The sequence below is a fragment of the Neolamprologus multifasciatus genome, chromosome 13 (assembly GCF_963576455.1).
Source record: "Neolamprologus multifasciatus chromosome 13, fNeoMul1.2, whole genome shotgun sequence".
Lineage (NCBI taxonomy): Eukaryota > Metazoa > Chordata > Actinopteri > Cichliformes > Cichlidae > Neolamprologus > Neolamprologus multifasciatus.
In genome coordinates, this window is record NC_140451.1 from 15145617 (window position 1) to 15161123 (window position 15507).

At 39.8% G+C, this 15507-nt stretch overlaps 1 protein-coding gene and 1 long non-coding RNA gene across 2 annotated transcripts; both read left to right on the forward strand.

The window, feature by feature from the left end:
* Window positions 1-3947: 3947 nt before the first annotated feature.
* On the forward strand, window positions 3948-15248 carry kcnk1b (potassium channel, subfamily K, member 1b). Its single transcript, XM_085182506.1, has 3 exons — window positions 3948-4770; window positions 7294-7689; window positions 13774-15248. The coding sequence occupies exons 1-3, from the start codon at window positions 4416-4418 to the stop codon at window positions 14028-14030; spliced, it is 1008 nt and encodes a 335-aa protein (XP_085038632.1). The 5' UTR covers window positions 3948-4415; the 3' UTR covers window positions 14031-15248.
* Window positions 7696-12937, forward strand: LOC146505245 (uncharacterized). Its single transcript, XR_014877557.1, has 2 exons — window positions 7696-8638; window positions 12641-12937. It is a non-coding gene; the product is annotated as an uncharacterized LOC146505245 (long non-coding RNA).
* Window positions 15249-15507: the final 259 nt, after the last annotated feature.

Here is a 15507-nt window from a genome sequence, read left to right on the forward strand (position 1 = left end):
ACAAGAGCATCTGATAAAGTTATAAGGCTTATCCTGGATTGTTACCGCAGCTTTATTAGCTGGAAGTTTAGTAGGAAATCACTTCAGTGTGAACTGCTGACACACAAAAACACGAGTTATAAACCTGGAGTTGTCAAAATTAGAATCCACTGAGCACATCGTTATGTTCTTATTCACACTGATAGAAAACTTCCTTGCTGACCAACTTAAATAAAATGTAGTGTTTATTTTTGCATAGGATTATTATGCAGATCTTAATCTATAGTCTTTGTATAACAGTTTTCTTTAAAAAAGAAATAAAAGTAAAGTCAGCTCAGTTCTATTTTTTTCTCTGGTCTTTGTACTGGAGTGTTTAATATATTTTACTTTTTATATTACTTAAAGTGATATCCTGCTTTTTTTGCAACTCATTACTTTTGACTTGCATGAGAACATGAGATCATCTGATCCTTGTGAATTTAGGAACTGGCCTTACTCATGGTGTCACGGATTTGCTGATGCAGGAAAATAAATCATCTGACCTGAGCAACTGAAATGTAAACACAATATTTATGAGGACAGTTTCCTTAAGCTTTTATCCACAATGTTTTTTTTCTTTACCTTTAAAATAAGACAGAATATCCTGGAATTTAAAAAAATTAAATTAAAATAATTAAAATAATTAAAATAATTACCGGCAACTGCAGAATTTTAGCAGAAAATGTGATCCAGGACAATCCCATCATATTCTCCCAGTTAGCAATTATACTGTAAAAGAGTAGGTTGAACAAGAGACTGTGTGTGTACCTGAAATGATTAGGATTACACATATCAATCGTCTTGTTTTTTCAAGAAATAAAGGTAACATATAAAAAAAAACGGTACATTCACGTAATTATACAGTAAGTATCTTTAATTTTGTGACAAAAACTCCCAGTGCCACAGTAAATGTTGCATGTAAAAATAAGTTAGGTTAAGATTAAGGGAGTTTTTGTAAAGTAAACTGTCTCTAGGGGTGTAAGAAAAAAACAAACAAACCAAAAAAACCTTCTGTGAGCAAAAGTGTAACAGGAACAAAAAAAATCCCACCCAAACAAACACCCAGAAGCTGTTGGTGCTGATATGGTTAAAGAAAACATTTGAGAGCCATATGTTAGACGAAAATTTAAAAAAAAAAATGCTAATTTTGCAGAAGATCTAATGATCTGTCATTATTTTTACTTTCTCAGTTTTAATCTAATGACAGCAACAGTTTTGGTTGCATAGAACTGAAGAAAGCCCTTCTAATTGTTGACTCTTGCCTGCCACCTGCAGGTCTCTTGCTGGTATGCCTCGCCTCTCAGTGACAATAGATTTGTGCTCTCTGCGTTCAGGTTTTGCAGCCGTGTACCTTGGTAGCCCACTGTTCGCTCTGCTGTTCCAGTATTACCTGGTATGTCATCTAATAGAGTTATTACTGTTTCATATCAAACCCAGCAGCATCTTCAATATCCTTCATCCGGCGCCTGTGGCTCTGGTAGTAGAGCAGGTTGTCTACCAATCAGACTGATGGTTTGATCTCTAGTCCATATATCCTCAGGTAAGATACTGAACCCCAAGTTACCCCCACTGCATCCATCAAAGAGTGAGTTTGTGTGTGAATGTAAGAAAAAGTGCTTAGATGTAAAGGAAAAGGATTGGGTGAATGAGACTTGCAAATAGAAAGTGGTCTGGGTGCTCAAACTGAGTACAAAGGTTGTCACTCGGTTTACTTTCTAGCTGATATAATTATGTTATCTACATATTGCTAACTCAAGGCATCAACACCCTGCTGTATTTCAGATTGTAGTTAAATATTTTTATTTTGCAAACACAACATGGAGCCTCAAGATATAAATTCATATTTTAAATTAGTGCTTTATTAGGAGATTGGATGTATGCAACTGTATTCAAGATTCAAAGTGTTTATTGTCATGTGTCACAAGAAAAAAGGCATTTCTCTGTGCAATGAAATTCTTTCTTTGCTGTCCATCCACAGATGCCGATTAATATATACAATAGAAATAGAACATATAAATACAAATAGTACAAATAAATAAATGAAGACAGAAAAGCAGACAAAATATGGAGATGTGAAACAGAGATGTGTGCAAAAGAGCTGTAGCTTAATATGCTGGCTTAATTTGCAGGATGACTTGATGTGCAAAAATTTTTTATTATTACTGTTCAAAAAAAGGTCAGCTGTTCAAGAGTCTGATGGCAGTGGGGAAGAAGGAGTTGTTGAGTCGAGATGTTCTGGATTTCACACTTCTAAACCTTCGTCTCGAGGGCAGAAGTGTGAACAGTCCATGTTGGGGGTGTGTGGGGTCTTTGAGGATGGAGGCAGCTCTCCTCCGGACTCTGCGATGGTAGATGCTCTGCAGAGAGGGCAGCGGAGTCCTGATGATCTTCTCCGCAGTTGTTATCACTCTCTGCAGGTGTTTGCGGTCCATAGCAGTAGTGCTGCCGTACCATGCAGTGATGCAGCTGGTCAGTGTGCTCTCCACAATTCAGCTGTAGGACCTGCTGAGGATCTTGGCCGACATACCAAATTTCCTCAGCCTCCCCAGGAAATACAGCCACTGCTGAGCCTTCTTGATCAGCTGTGTAGTGTTCAGTGAGGTCCTCAGAGAATTAGACACCCAGGTATCTAAAGCTGATCACCCTCTCCACTTCAAGGCCCTGGATTAACAGCGGCTGATGAGGCCTCCTCTTCTTCCTCATGTCCACTATCATGTAACGTAATTCCTGCACTTGTTACAAAGTGTGTATGATGCAAAATCTGAGCCCTCATGCAGGAATAACATTGAGTGACTATCAGAAATGCCAATTTTTAACTGGGTGCACAGTTCTCAGTATTTATACACTTGAAACTAACTATTTATGCCCAAAATGATGATTTATGAAATTTAAGTACATGTAAATTTAGTAATTTTTTCCATTAGTACTATGGAAAACGTTAAATTAAATGGAATCTGGGTGCTCTACCGGTCTTATTTGGATAGGTGGCGCTCTTATTTGAATTTGTGTTAACCTAGGTTAATTGCATAGTCTTTTAATAAATAATTTATTGTCATTCCTCTCCCATCGGTCTCAGTTACGTGACCAGGATCTCTCCTGTTCTGTGGAAAAAGAGAAGCAATTAAAGATTTAGCTACTCATTGCTCAGGCGTTGGAAACAAAGTGAAGAGTTTTATATAATCTGATTTTAAACGGTGTATTGTACAAGCAATCCCGCAAAAACTTTTAAACACTTGAAAAGCTAAAAAATGCTGTGTGACAGGAAAACACTTCGAGTAACGCAAAACATATTTTCGAAGGGCACTTTAAAGAAACAAAAGTAGATGTTTGACAGGGTAATCCATGCATAATGACGGTTGATGCATCGTTGTAAACCATACCACACCTTTGACTCAGTATTTTTCCTTTCTATGTCATCAATGCAAAGAACACTCTTCAGTAAGTACAACTGTGAGTCGCCCTTGCGTATTTCGGCTGTATGTTGCCTGATGGTGATATATATATTTACAATGGAACATATTGGACATGTCACTTCTATCTGACACATTTAGTTGTTATGTCTTCCAAAATATTCTTGTTTCATTTTTAATAACAATGATGTAACACCCATTCTACTTGCATTAGCTTTAACTTTGAAATTTTAGGTATTATGTCACCACAAACCTCAGTTCATGTGATTGAGATCTGGCAGCCAGGAGTGGACCAGCAATGGGCCGTCATTCTGTATGTAGGACAGAAGTAAGAGTTGGCTGTCACAGAACTGGGTCAATAATAATTTAGCCGTTTGGGACCTGAGTCTCCACGCCTCAGTTAACCCCAGGCCCCCCTGTGGGTACACTGGGGCGTTTCTTCATCTACCCAACATGACAGCCATCTCTAGTTAGCGAAAATATCTTTTCTGACGTCTCTCGATTGTTTTGACTAGAAATCGAAAGACAGGCTCGGCTACCTGCGGGGGGAGAAAGGGGAAGTTCTTGCGTCACACGCCCTTTGTCGCCGCCACATCATTTGATGCTTTCAGAAGCGCTTGAAGCTCGGATTTTTCCCCACAGAGTAAAAGCTAAACGCTTAGATTAGGAATCAGCCTCTTAGCAGTGTGCCTTTTGGGGGTTTTATCTATCCAAAGGATCTCCAGTGACGACAGCGTACCAACTCGATACGCGTTTGTAGTATAAACACTCTTTTTGTAAGGATATTACGTCGAGATTACCGACTGCACTTGAAAGCACCAAGTGGCAGGTTTCAGTCAGGGGAAAGCGGTTCCTCGTTTTGCTCTTTGTCTCTATTACATCCCTGCGTGTAGGATATATGCTGTCAATTTAGGACGTTAGACAGTCAAATTAACACCGTAGACAAACGTAGCTTAGTATCACACCGGTGTGATACACCTCTTAAAAATGCTCCAGTCTTTAGCCAGCAATTCCTGTGTGCGTTTGATACAGACTCACAAATCGACGTGGTATTTCGTCTCCCTGGTGGTGGGCTACCTCCTCTATCTCATATTCGGCGCAGTTGTTTTCTCATCGGTCGAGCTGCCCTACGAAGACCTCCTGCGGCAGGATCTGAGGACCATTAAGAAGCAGTTCCTCCAGGAAAATGACTGCCTCTCCGAGGAGCGGCTGGAGCAGTTTCTTAGGAAGGCGCTGGAGGCGAGCAATTACGGGGTATCCATCCTCAATAACGCCTCGGCCAACTGGAACTGGGACTTCACCTCAGCGCTGTTTTTCGCCAGCACGGTGCTGTCCACCACAGGTAGGTCCTGGGCAGGCCGGGTGATGCTGCAGCCGAGCATGGCGCAGAATAGCGCAGAAAAGGCGCCTGACAAGGCCACACAAACCACGGGTCTCAGTACAAATGGGACTTTATATTTTGAAATATATAATTTTTGTGTTTTGCGTTTATGTTGACACCGGAAACCCCGTTTACACACATTAACACACTCTAAAAGAGCAACACTTGCTGCAATACACACACACACACACACACACACACACACACAACATATATATATATATATATATATATATATATATATATATATATATATATATATATATATATATATATATATATATATCTTCTTCTAACAGCTATGGCTGTAGAAGCAGGCCTTAACCCTCCCAGACAGCCACACATATTCTGCTTTAGGCAAGTGCATCACACACGTGGCTTTCTGTCATTTTTTTCAAGGTGTAAGAAATAGCTTTGTTAAGTTAGAAGTTATGTATTTCTTTTCCCAGATAACTTCACAAAGGGCACGCGTGGCTTGCTGATCAGTCAGCGCACAGGAAGAACTTTAGCCTGACAGATTGGCAGCAGTGAGGTTACAACATACACGGTAGTAAAGGTACCCTGTGCCCCAGTTGCTTCCTGAATGGGAAAAAATTATCGCATTATCTTGTTTTAAGTCTCAACAGAACTGATGACTGTAAACAGGACCTGGCTGAGGTCTGCGTTTTTGCCTGCGTGTCATTTTCCCATTCAGTGTCAGACACTCCCTGTTATTGTTGGATATTTTCTGTTGCCTTTGTTACCTTAAAAAAAAAACACATTACTCAATAGATGTGCAGTGACAATTATGGTATTACCTAGGGCAGGTCTTATTCTGAAGTGATGTAGTTACACTGTAGCTGCTAACTAACAAGCGGAAAGTGGAGGTGAACTATTTTGGATTTTTGTCACAAGGAAACAGTTTTATCATTTGCATGTTTTGAGGCGGTAGTCCTGTGTTTTCAGGCTCTTTTTAGGTCTGGTATGTTTTCACACCAATGCAAGTTTAGAAAAGTCAGCCCAAAGTTGTTCACCATGACTTAAACTAGACCGCAGATACTGATAAAGCTTAAGCAGACAGAAACATGGCTGCAGAGAAGGTGTAGGAATGACTGTATGCATACATATAAAGCGTGATTAAAATATAAATGCTGGAATTGGAATTTGCAAATCTCATGGGCTCATGTTTAATTCACAATAAAACACAGAAAAAATAAAATGTTTAAAAATGCATCATTTTAGGAAAAATGTTTGCTCATTTTGAATTTGGTTGCAGCAACATGTCTCCAAAAAGTCGCAAAGGTTCCATGTTTTCCACTGTTTAGCCTCCCCTCTTCTTTTAATATAAGTCTAAACATCTGGAGGAGACCAGCTGCAGAGACATACTTTTTGGCATATGTGGTGCTTTTCCAGATGTGCACAATGTCAATTCCATAGTCACTGGTTCGCACCCCCATACCATCAGAGATGCAGGTTTTTGAACTGATCACAAGCCAGATGGTCCCTCTCCTCTGTAGTCCAGAGGATCCAGCGTCCATGTTTTTTTGTTTTTTGTTTTTAAAAAAAAATAACAATTTTTTTGTTACATTTGTTACAAACTTACAAAATGAGATTTGGCTCAGACAGGACCTACTTTAACCTAAAAACTGTGTTCGCAGACAATAATTTCTGGAAGTGTTCCTGAGCAGATTCAGTGATTGTGACAACAAAATCATTCCTGTATTTATTGCAGTTTCACTTGAGTGCTTGAAGATTATAGAAGTCTGCTACTGGTTTGTAGCCTTGTCTCTTGCACACAGAGACTTCTTCAGACTCTTTTGATGACGCTATGTACTGTGTAGATAATAAGATGTTTATAGCCGTCACAGTCTTACGTTTAGGAACATTATTCTAAGATTGTTCTACAGATTACAGATGCGGTTTCTTGCATCTTTACTTCTGAGAAACTGTGCCGCTATAAGATGCTCTTTTTATACCCAAGCATGTTATCTACCTGTTGCCAAATAATGTAATTAGTTGGAATAAAATACTACTCACTTTCCAGACTTTTGAGATCTGTTGCTGCTATAAAAGCCAAAATTAGCTCATATATATACTTTTTTTAATGAAATAAAAAAATGTTCAGTTATCTTAAATCTAGATTGAAGTCCAAGACAAACTGCATTAGAAAAATAAAGGAAATTTGTTGCGAGCCACAAAATGCTAAAAAAAGAAGTCACAACTTTTATATCCTCCATATTTTTGGTTTACTCAGTAACTGTGATGCAGGATGTTGCTGTTAGTTAAATTGAGCTCTCTTCCAATGAAATACAAACAAGCTACAATCTTACAGTGCATTTACGGATCGCCTTTCATGGTAAATATTTGCGTGGTTCTTTCCTGCAGTCACACCTGACGTGGCAGGAGAAAGAACAACAGACTATGATTTATAGAAGTGATTACAGAAGCGTTGCAATCCTACATTATTCTGCAGCAGTTGATGATCGTAATGTTTTTCCTCTGCAGGATATGGGCACACAGCACCACTGTCAGACGGCGGGAAGGCCTTCTGCATTATTTACTCCGTGATCGGCATCCCCTTCACCCTTCTATTCCTCACTGCTGTGGTGCAACGGATCATGGTATTTAGCACACGGAGGCCGATCACGTACATCCACACACACTGGGGCCTGTCCAAGCCACTGGTGGCCATTGTTCATGCCACTGTGCTCGCCATGTTGGCCGTCTCTTGCTTCTTCCTTATCCCTGCTGCCATCTTCTCGGCGCTGGAAGAAAACTGGAACTTCCTGGAGTCCTTCTACTTCTGCTTCATTTCGCTCAGCACCATTGGCCTCGGAGACTACGTGCCCGGAGAGGCTGCCAATCAGAAGTTCAGGGAGCTCTACAAAGTGGGCATCACTGGTGAGTGTCGCTTTTGAGAGTGTTAGTAGCTGACTGTCCACTTTGATTCTTATCAGAGGTTTTTTAGTGATATTATATAACAAAATTATTCTGTAGATCTATTATTTTGGTCTAATCACTATTAAGAAAATACATTTTTGGATTACGGTATCGTTCTTAGTGCCTCTGATTCTCAAAATTACAACATCCTTCATAAACTAGGACCTGCTTTGTTTGCACTTAAAAACAGCACTCGCTTCCTAATTAAGCTATAAAGTGAGGAAAGAGCCTCAACAAGTCACACATAGTGTCAGAGTGTGTAACATATGCTAAAGGGTTAGTCTTTATTTGTTCAACTCTCATTTGGAAATAACAGCTGTAGAATATGGCCAGAGTTTGAGCTCATTATCACGGATGGATTAAATTGAGGGTGGTGTAAGGGATAAAACAGCAGATAATGCAGGGCAGCAACAGGACTAACACGTCAGAGGGTGAGACAGGAACTTATGCTGTTTAAATAGACCAGCAGATCAGAAGGGCGTGTTTGGTACGATGAAAGCAGGGCAGTGTTATGTGTGGGTGAGCCAGTTGCCTGCCCAAATTAGCTCACAGGCTTCGCTTCATTTAAATTGCAAATGTGTCAGAACGAATGCTGTTATTTTTCCGATGTGAGAAAAATCACTTTTAGCGGGTTTTAATATGGCCAACTTTGATCTGCCTCTTTGTGACACAGTTAGCTGGGTCTATCTTTGACCTGTTTGTGAAAATTACACCATGCACCGTGTTGTGAGTGCATGCATCAGAATTACAGGCACACACGTTAGGATTTACAGTGCAGCTGTAGGTTTTATGTCATTATCAAAGAAGGGCCATATACACGTGGTGTCTAGGATATAGTTTTTCTACAGTAAAGTAGAAGTAATCACTGCCTTCTACTTGAGTCTGCACATTCAATTTCTTAAAACCTTCAGTTAAAATTGCCAGTTATTCAATTCAATTCAATTCAATTTTATTTATATAGCGCCAAATCACAACAAATGTCGCCTCAAGGCGCTTCATAGATACAGAGAAAAGCCCAACAATCATATGACCCCCTATGAGCAAGCACTTTGGCGACAGTGGGAAGGAAAAACTCCCTTTTAACAGGAAGAAACCTCCGGCAGAACCAGGCTCAGGGAGGGGCGGCCATCTGCTGCGACCGGTTGGGGTGAGAGAAGGAAGACAGGATAAAAGACATGCTGTGGAAGAGAGACAGAGATTAATAACAGATACGATTCAATACAGAGAGGTCTGTTAACACATAGTGAGTGAGAAAGGTGACTGGAAAGGAAAAACTCAATGCATCATGGGAATCCCCCGGCAGCCTACATCTATTGCAGCATAACTAAGGGAGGATTCAGGGTCACCTGGTCCAGCCCTAACTATATGCTTTAGCAAAAAGGAAAGTTTTAAGCCTAATCTTAAAAGTAGAGATAGTGTCTGTCTCCCGAATCCAAACTGGAAGCTGGTTCCACAGAAGAGGGGCCTGAAAACTGAAGGCTCTCCCTCCCATTCTACTTTTAAATACTCTAGGAACAACAAGTAGGCCTGCAGAGCGAGAGCGAAGTGCTCTAATAGGGTGATATGGTACTACAAGGTCATTAAGATAAGATGGGGCCTGATTATTTAAGACCTTGTATGTGAGGAGCAGGATTTTGAATTCAATTCTGGATTTAACAGGAAGCCAATGAAGGGAAGCCAAAACAGGAGAAATATGCTCTCTCTTTCTAGTCCCTGTCAGTACTCTTGCTGCAGCATTTTGGATTAACTGAAGGCTTTTCAGTGAGTTTTTTGGACATCTTGATAATAATGAATTGCAGTAGTCCAGCCTGGAAGTAATAAATGCATGAACTAGTTTTTCAGCGTCACTCTGAGACAGGATATTTCTAATTTTAGAGATGTTGCGCAAATGGAAGAACGCAGTCTTACATATTTGTTTAATATGTGCGTTGAAGGACATATCCTGGTCAAAAATGACTCCAAGGTTCCTCACAGTGTTACTGGAGGCCAAGGTAATGCCATCCAGAGTAAGAATCTGGTTAGATACCATATTTCTAAGCTTTTCAGCGCCGAGTACAATGACCTCAGTTTTATCTGAGTTAAGAAGCAGAAAGTTAGTGGCCATCCAAGTCTTTATGTCTTTAAGACATTCCTGCAGTTTAACTAATTGGTGTGTGTTATCTGGCTTCGTGGACAGATAGAGCTGGGTGTCATCTGCATAGCAGTGAAAATGTATGCTATGGCTTCTAATGATGCTGCCTAGGGGAAGCATGTATAATGTAAACAGAATTGGTCCTAGCACTGAACCCTGTGGAACTCCATAATTAACCTCAGTGTGTGAAGAGGACTCTCCATTTACATGCACAAATTGGAGTCTATTAGATAGATATGATACAAACCACTGCAGTGCAATACCTGTAATACCTACAGCATGTTCTAATCGCTCTAATAGGATATTATGGTCAACAGTATCGAATGCTGCACTAAGGTCAAGAAGGACAAGCACAGAGATGAGTCCACTGTCATAGGCCATAAGAAGATCATTTGTAACCTTCACTAAAGCTGTTTCTGTGCTGTGATGAACTCTGAAACCTGACTGAAACTCTTCAAATAAACCATTCCTCTGCAGATGATCTGTTAGCTGTTTGACAACTACTCTTTCAAGGATTTTTGATATGAAAGGAAGGTTGGAGATTGGCCTATAATTAGCTAAGACTGCTGGGTCTAGAGATGGCTTTTTGAGTAAAGGTTTAACTGCAGCCACCTTGAAGGCCTGTGGTACATAGCCGATTATTAGAGATAGGTTGATCATATATAAGATCGAAGAATTAATCAATGGCAGGACTTCTTTGAGCAGTTTTGTAGGAATGGGGTCTAAAAGACACGTTGATGGTTTGGAGGAAGTAATTATTGAAGTTAACTCAGAAAGATCGATTGGAAAAAAAGAGTCTAACTTAACATCAATGAAACTAAGAGTAGCTGTAGATAATATTACATCTGTGGGATGATTATTGGTAATTTTTTCTCTAATGATAAAAATTTTATTTGTGAAGAAGTTCATGAAGTCATCACTAGTTAACGTTAAAGGGATGGTTGGCTCAAAAGAGCTCTGACTTTTTGTCAGCCTGGCTACAGTGCTGAAGAGAAACCTGGGGTTGTTCTTATTTTCTTCAATCAGTGATGAGTAGTAAGCTGTTCTGGCTTTGCGGAGGGCTTTCTTATAAAGCAACAAACTATTTCTCCAGGCTAAATGATGATCCTCTAAATTTGTGACACGCCATTTCCTCTCCAGATTACGAGTCATCTGCTTTAGGGTACGTGTTTGAGAATTATACCACGGGGTCAGGTACTTCTGATTAGAGACCTTAGTTTTCACTGGAGCTACAGTATCCAGAGTCGTACGTAGTGAGGAGGTGAAATTATTAACAAGATAATCGACCTCTGTTGGGGTAGCGTTCAGATAGCTGCTCTGCTCTATGTTGGTACAGGGCATTGACGATGATAACAGTGGCTGGATTATATTCTTAAACTTAGTTACAGCGCTTTCAGAAAGACATCTACTTTGATAAAGTCCACTCTCCACTGCTGCGTAATCAATTATTGTAAATGTAAATGTTATCAAGAAATGATCAGACAGGAGAGGGTTTTCAGGAAACACTGTTAAATGTTCAGTTTCTATGCCATATGTTAAAACAAGATCTAGAGTGTGATTAAAGTGGTGGGTGGGTTCTTTTACATTTTGAGAGAAACCAATTGAGTCTAACAACAGATTAAATGCCATATTGAGGCTGTCGTTTTTAGCATCAACATGGATGTTAAAATCACCCACAATAATTATTTTATCTGAGCTCAGAACTAAATTAGATATAAAGTCTGAGAAATCAGACAGAAACTCTGTGTAAGGCCCAGGTGGACGATAGATGATAACAAGTAAGACTGGTTTCTGAGTTTCACAGCTGGGGTGGACAATGCTAAGCATCAGGCTTTCAAATGAATTAACAGTCTGTCTTGGTCTTTCATTAATTAATAGACTGGTGTGAAAAATTGCTGCCACACCGCCCCCTCGACCTGTGCTTCGAGATTTCTGGTAGTTAGAATGACTCGGGGGTGTTGATTCATTTAAACTAACATAATCATCCTGCTGCAACCAGGTTTCTGTAAGGCAGAGTAAATCAATTTGTTTATCAATTATTAAGTCATGTACTAACAGAGACTTGGAGGAGAGAGACCTAATATTTAATAATCCACATTTCACTGTTTTACTCTTTGGTTCAGATGTGGATACTGTATTGTTCTTTCTTTGTAAATGTTTAAGTTGTTTGTTGCTGGTTTTTAGTTTGTTTTTTGTCTTTTTGGAAGCAGACACAGTCTCTATGGAGATGGGTTTTTGGGGGGGTAGCAGGAGGAGAGAAGCTGCAGAGAGGCGTGTAAGACTGCAACTCTGCTTCCTGGTCCCAACTCTGGATAGTCATGTTTTGAGGGGTTTAATAAATTTGTCGATATTTCTAGAAATGAGAGCTGCTCCATCCAAAGTGGGATGGATGCCATCTCTCCTAACAAGACCAGGTTTCCTCCAGAAGGTTTGCCAATTATCTAAGAAGCCCACATCATTTCTGGGACACCACTCAGACAGCCAGCAATTTAAGGAGAACATGCGGCTAAACATGTCACTCCTGGTCTGATTGGGGAGGGGACCAGAGAAAACTACAGAGTCCGACATTGTTTTGGCAAAGTTGCACACCGATTCAATATTGATTTTAGTGACCTCCGATTGGCGCAACCGGGTGTCATTACTGCCGACGTGAATTATGATTTTATTGAATTTACGTTTACCCTTAGCCAGCAGTTTTAAATTTCCTTCAATGTCGCCTGCTCTGACCCCTGGAAGACAATTGACTATGGTTGCCGGTGTCTCTAGCTTCACATGTCTGAGAACAGAATCACCAATTATATGCATGTTTTTTTATGTGTTTAAATAAACAAGGTTAGAGGAGTTTTAAATCTGGACGATAACCTACTGGAGAAAGCAGGAAGGTCTTGCCTGCATTTCCTGGTTGTCTTGTGCAGCATATTCTTAGCAGCACCGTTAAAGTTAAGAGTGCAAAAAAGTGAAACTCAGTTTAAACCCATAGAGTCTCGGCAGGGAGTGCGTGCACACGAATGTCAAATGTTACTCCACTCGACTGTCTCCAGCATTTGTGATGTGGGTGTGTGGTCAGAGAGCCAGAGAGAGAGAAAAATAGACGTCAGTTTGTAGGCACAATGTGCCAGTCTGTAGGAGGAGACGAGGCAGGAACAGAACGTATCTGTTTGCATGAATGGCTCCAGACACATTTGTACAACTTCCTCTGTGAAGAATTACATGCAACGGAAGTGATGTGACCATAACTGTGTTACCGTTGTGATGTAAGAGGAACAACTAAAAAACAGCAGGCGTTTTGTTCAGTATATACTGAACAAACTACCTCATTTGCTAAAATCTCTTCAGTCTTGCCTTTGGGGTTAAGCAGCCACTCTTTCTGTGAGTTGCACTGTTCAGTGCATTCTGTATGTGTGCATTTTGCCCCTACTTGAGGCTGAAGAAAATGCTGTTACTTAAACTGATAAAAACAGTAAAGAATAGCATTTCCTACAAATGCCAGGCTCTGTTTTGATATAGAAAAAAACACCAACTATCAGTGTTACACTATCCTTTCCATTTTCTCTTTGTTTCAGTATTCTAAAGCATGCTCCATGTTTTTGTTAACATGGATGGTTTGCACTGCCCTCTTGTGTTGATCCATAAAACAACAGTGTTTATGAGTAAATCCACTGGGTTTGTATCAAGTAGCAAAACATCATCTGCAGCTACCATGCTGAAAAAATATGCTGCATTATAAATTATAAATATGCTGCAGGTATGCGATTAAGTCAGGCTTTAAACCTCTATTTAAATCCAGGGGAAGTGATTTCACATCAGAATTAAAGAAAATGCTTTTAATATGGTGTTAATTACACTAAGCACTGCAGATCATTACGCATATGCCTCCTAATCCTTGCCTGTTCTTATTTTTTTTGTCTCATCAGTCTACCTGATCTTGGGCCTCATAGTCATGCTAGTGGTGCTGGAGACCTTCTGTGAGCTGCAACAACTGAAGCAGCTCAGGAAAATGTTCTACCTGAAGAAGGAGAAGCCGGTCGACCGCCTCGCCATTTTGGAACACGATCAACTCTCCTTCACTACAGTGTCCAACAGCGGCACAACCCAGAGCCAGGACAAATCCCAGATGTTTGTTAGCGTCCCGACTCTGGCCTCTCCCAACGACGATCCTATGATCCAGTAAAATTCACTTATTAAGGGATTAAAAATGTAGAAGTGAGGCAGAGAGAATGAGTAGATCTTAGCTGTAGGCTTTGTTTAACACTCAGCCCTGCAAATTTTAGTCGTAAAAGAAAAAAAGAGACTTCTCAGATCAAGCAAACGTTTTCCTTTAGTGAACCACAATACTGACAATAGTGTTACGCAGCAGAGATTAAAATTATGTATATTAATAAGGAGGAAAATGAATATTGTAACAGTGGCTATAAATACAGAGGCAGTGATAAAAGAGAAAAAACCTTCTGCTGTATTTCTGTCCTACAGACGCTCGGCACCATTGAAAGCTGCATTATTTATTGCATATTTAGGAATACTTTCAAAGTTAGGCTTTTTTGAATTTAGCTAAAATGCAGGACAAATCTCTGTTGTCTGTCTTAAAATAGTACATAAACATGTGTGCATCTTGTAAATAGAGATGCTTGACAGATATGTGGAATGTACATAATCAGGTTAATGTTTGAAAATGTAAATGTGACACCTCCAATTATTCCACGCCGTGAAGATGATTCAAAGTGATGTTGATACATCTAAAAGGAAACTAATTATTTTAAGCTGTTTACTTGAAACGTGTCATCACATTTTTATTTTCAAAGTTGTTTTTTTAAAAGTCAAATTATATTATTGCTCGGCACAGTTTGTGGCGCTCCTCGCTGTTGAATTGGCTCCTGCTGAGTTTCAGGTTCCTGTTTCCGTTGCATATTATGTTTTTCACGATTGATTTATGAGGTTGACATCAGAATACATCCTGAGGACATGATCGTTTTGAGAAAGCTTTTTAAAAAACAGGCTTTTTTTTCCCACAGCGGACTTCCAATTAGAAACACTTTACAAGCATGTTGTTTCTCTTTTTAAGTCTGCTTGGGTCATCTTCATAGAGGTGTTAAATATTCCGGTCGCAATCCACATTGTCATATTACATCGGGAAAAACATCGGGAAAAACATTTGTGGATTTTCTCATGCTGCAGCTCTGTTTGGGAGTTGTTACTGTGTCAAGCACTATAATTTATTGATTCATCTGAATGGCTTAACGTGTGCTAAAGTGTCTGAAAAGGGATGTGACGCTAGCCCGGTTTGAACAGAGAACTGCAGAGGGCTGACCCGTGGCATTTTACCTTCAACAAAGAGAGCTCAGTTTGCACAAGGACCCGAGTACAAGAATTCCTGAAAACCTTAGATTTTTTACATTTTTTTATTGGAAAGACTTTTTTTTTTGTTCATGGATACTTCGTAAAACTTGAGAGTTGCTCTAAGCTAGAAAAGAATAGTGTTGAACAGCACATTTTTTAGCGTATGTACAAAGTTTGAATAAAGAAGGGTACGTTTTTGAATATTAACTGGGGGAAGGTTTACAAAATATTCTCTGTAATTAATTCAAGCAATTCATTTCTATACACGGTGCAATAGGAAAAGAGGAAATTATGAACTCCAGAGTAGGAGCGCA

What these genes read in the sequence shown, in the direction of transcription:
- kcnk1b (XM_085182506.1), top strand. Translation starts at nt 4,416, where the DNA reads ATGCTCCAGTCTTTAGCCAGCAATTCCTGTGTGCGTTTGATACAGACT. An exon ending in CACGGTGCTGTCCACCACAG is followed by an intron (nt 4,771 to 7,293) that starts GTAGGTCCTGGG and finishes TTTCCTCTGCAG; the next exon opens with GATATGGGCACACAGCACCA. An exon ending in CTACAAAGTGGGCATCACTG is followed by an intron (nt 7,690 to 13,773) that starts GTGAGTGTCGCT and finishes TTGTCTCATCAG; the next exon opens with TCTACCTGATCTTGGGCCTC.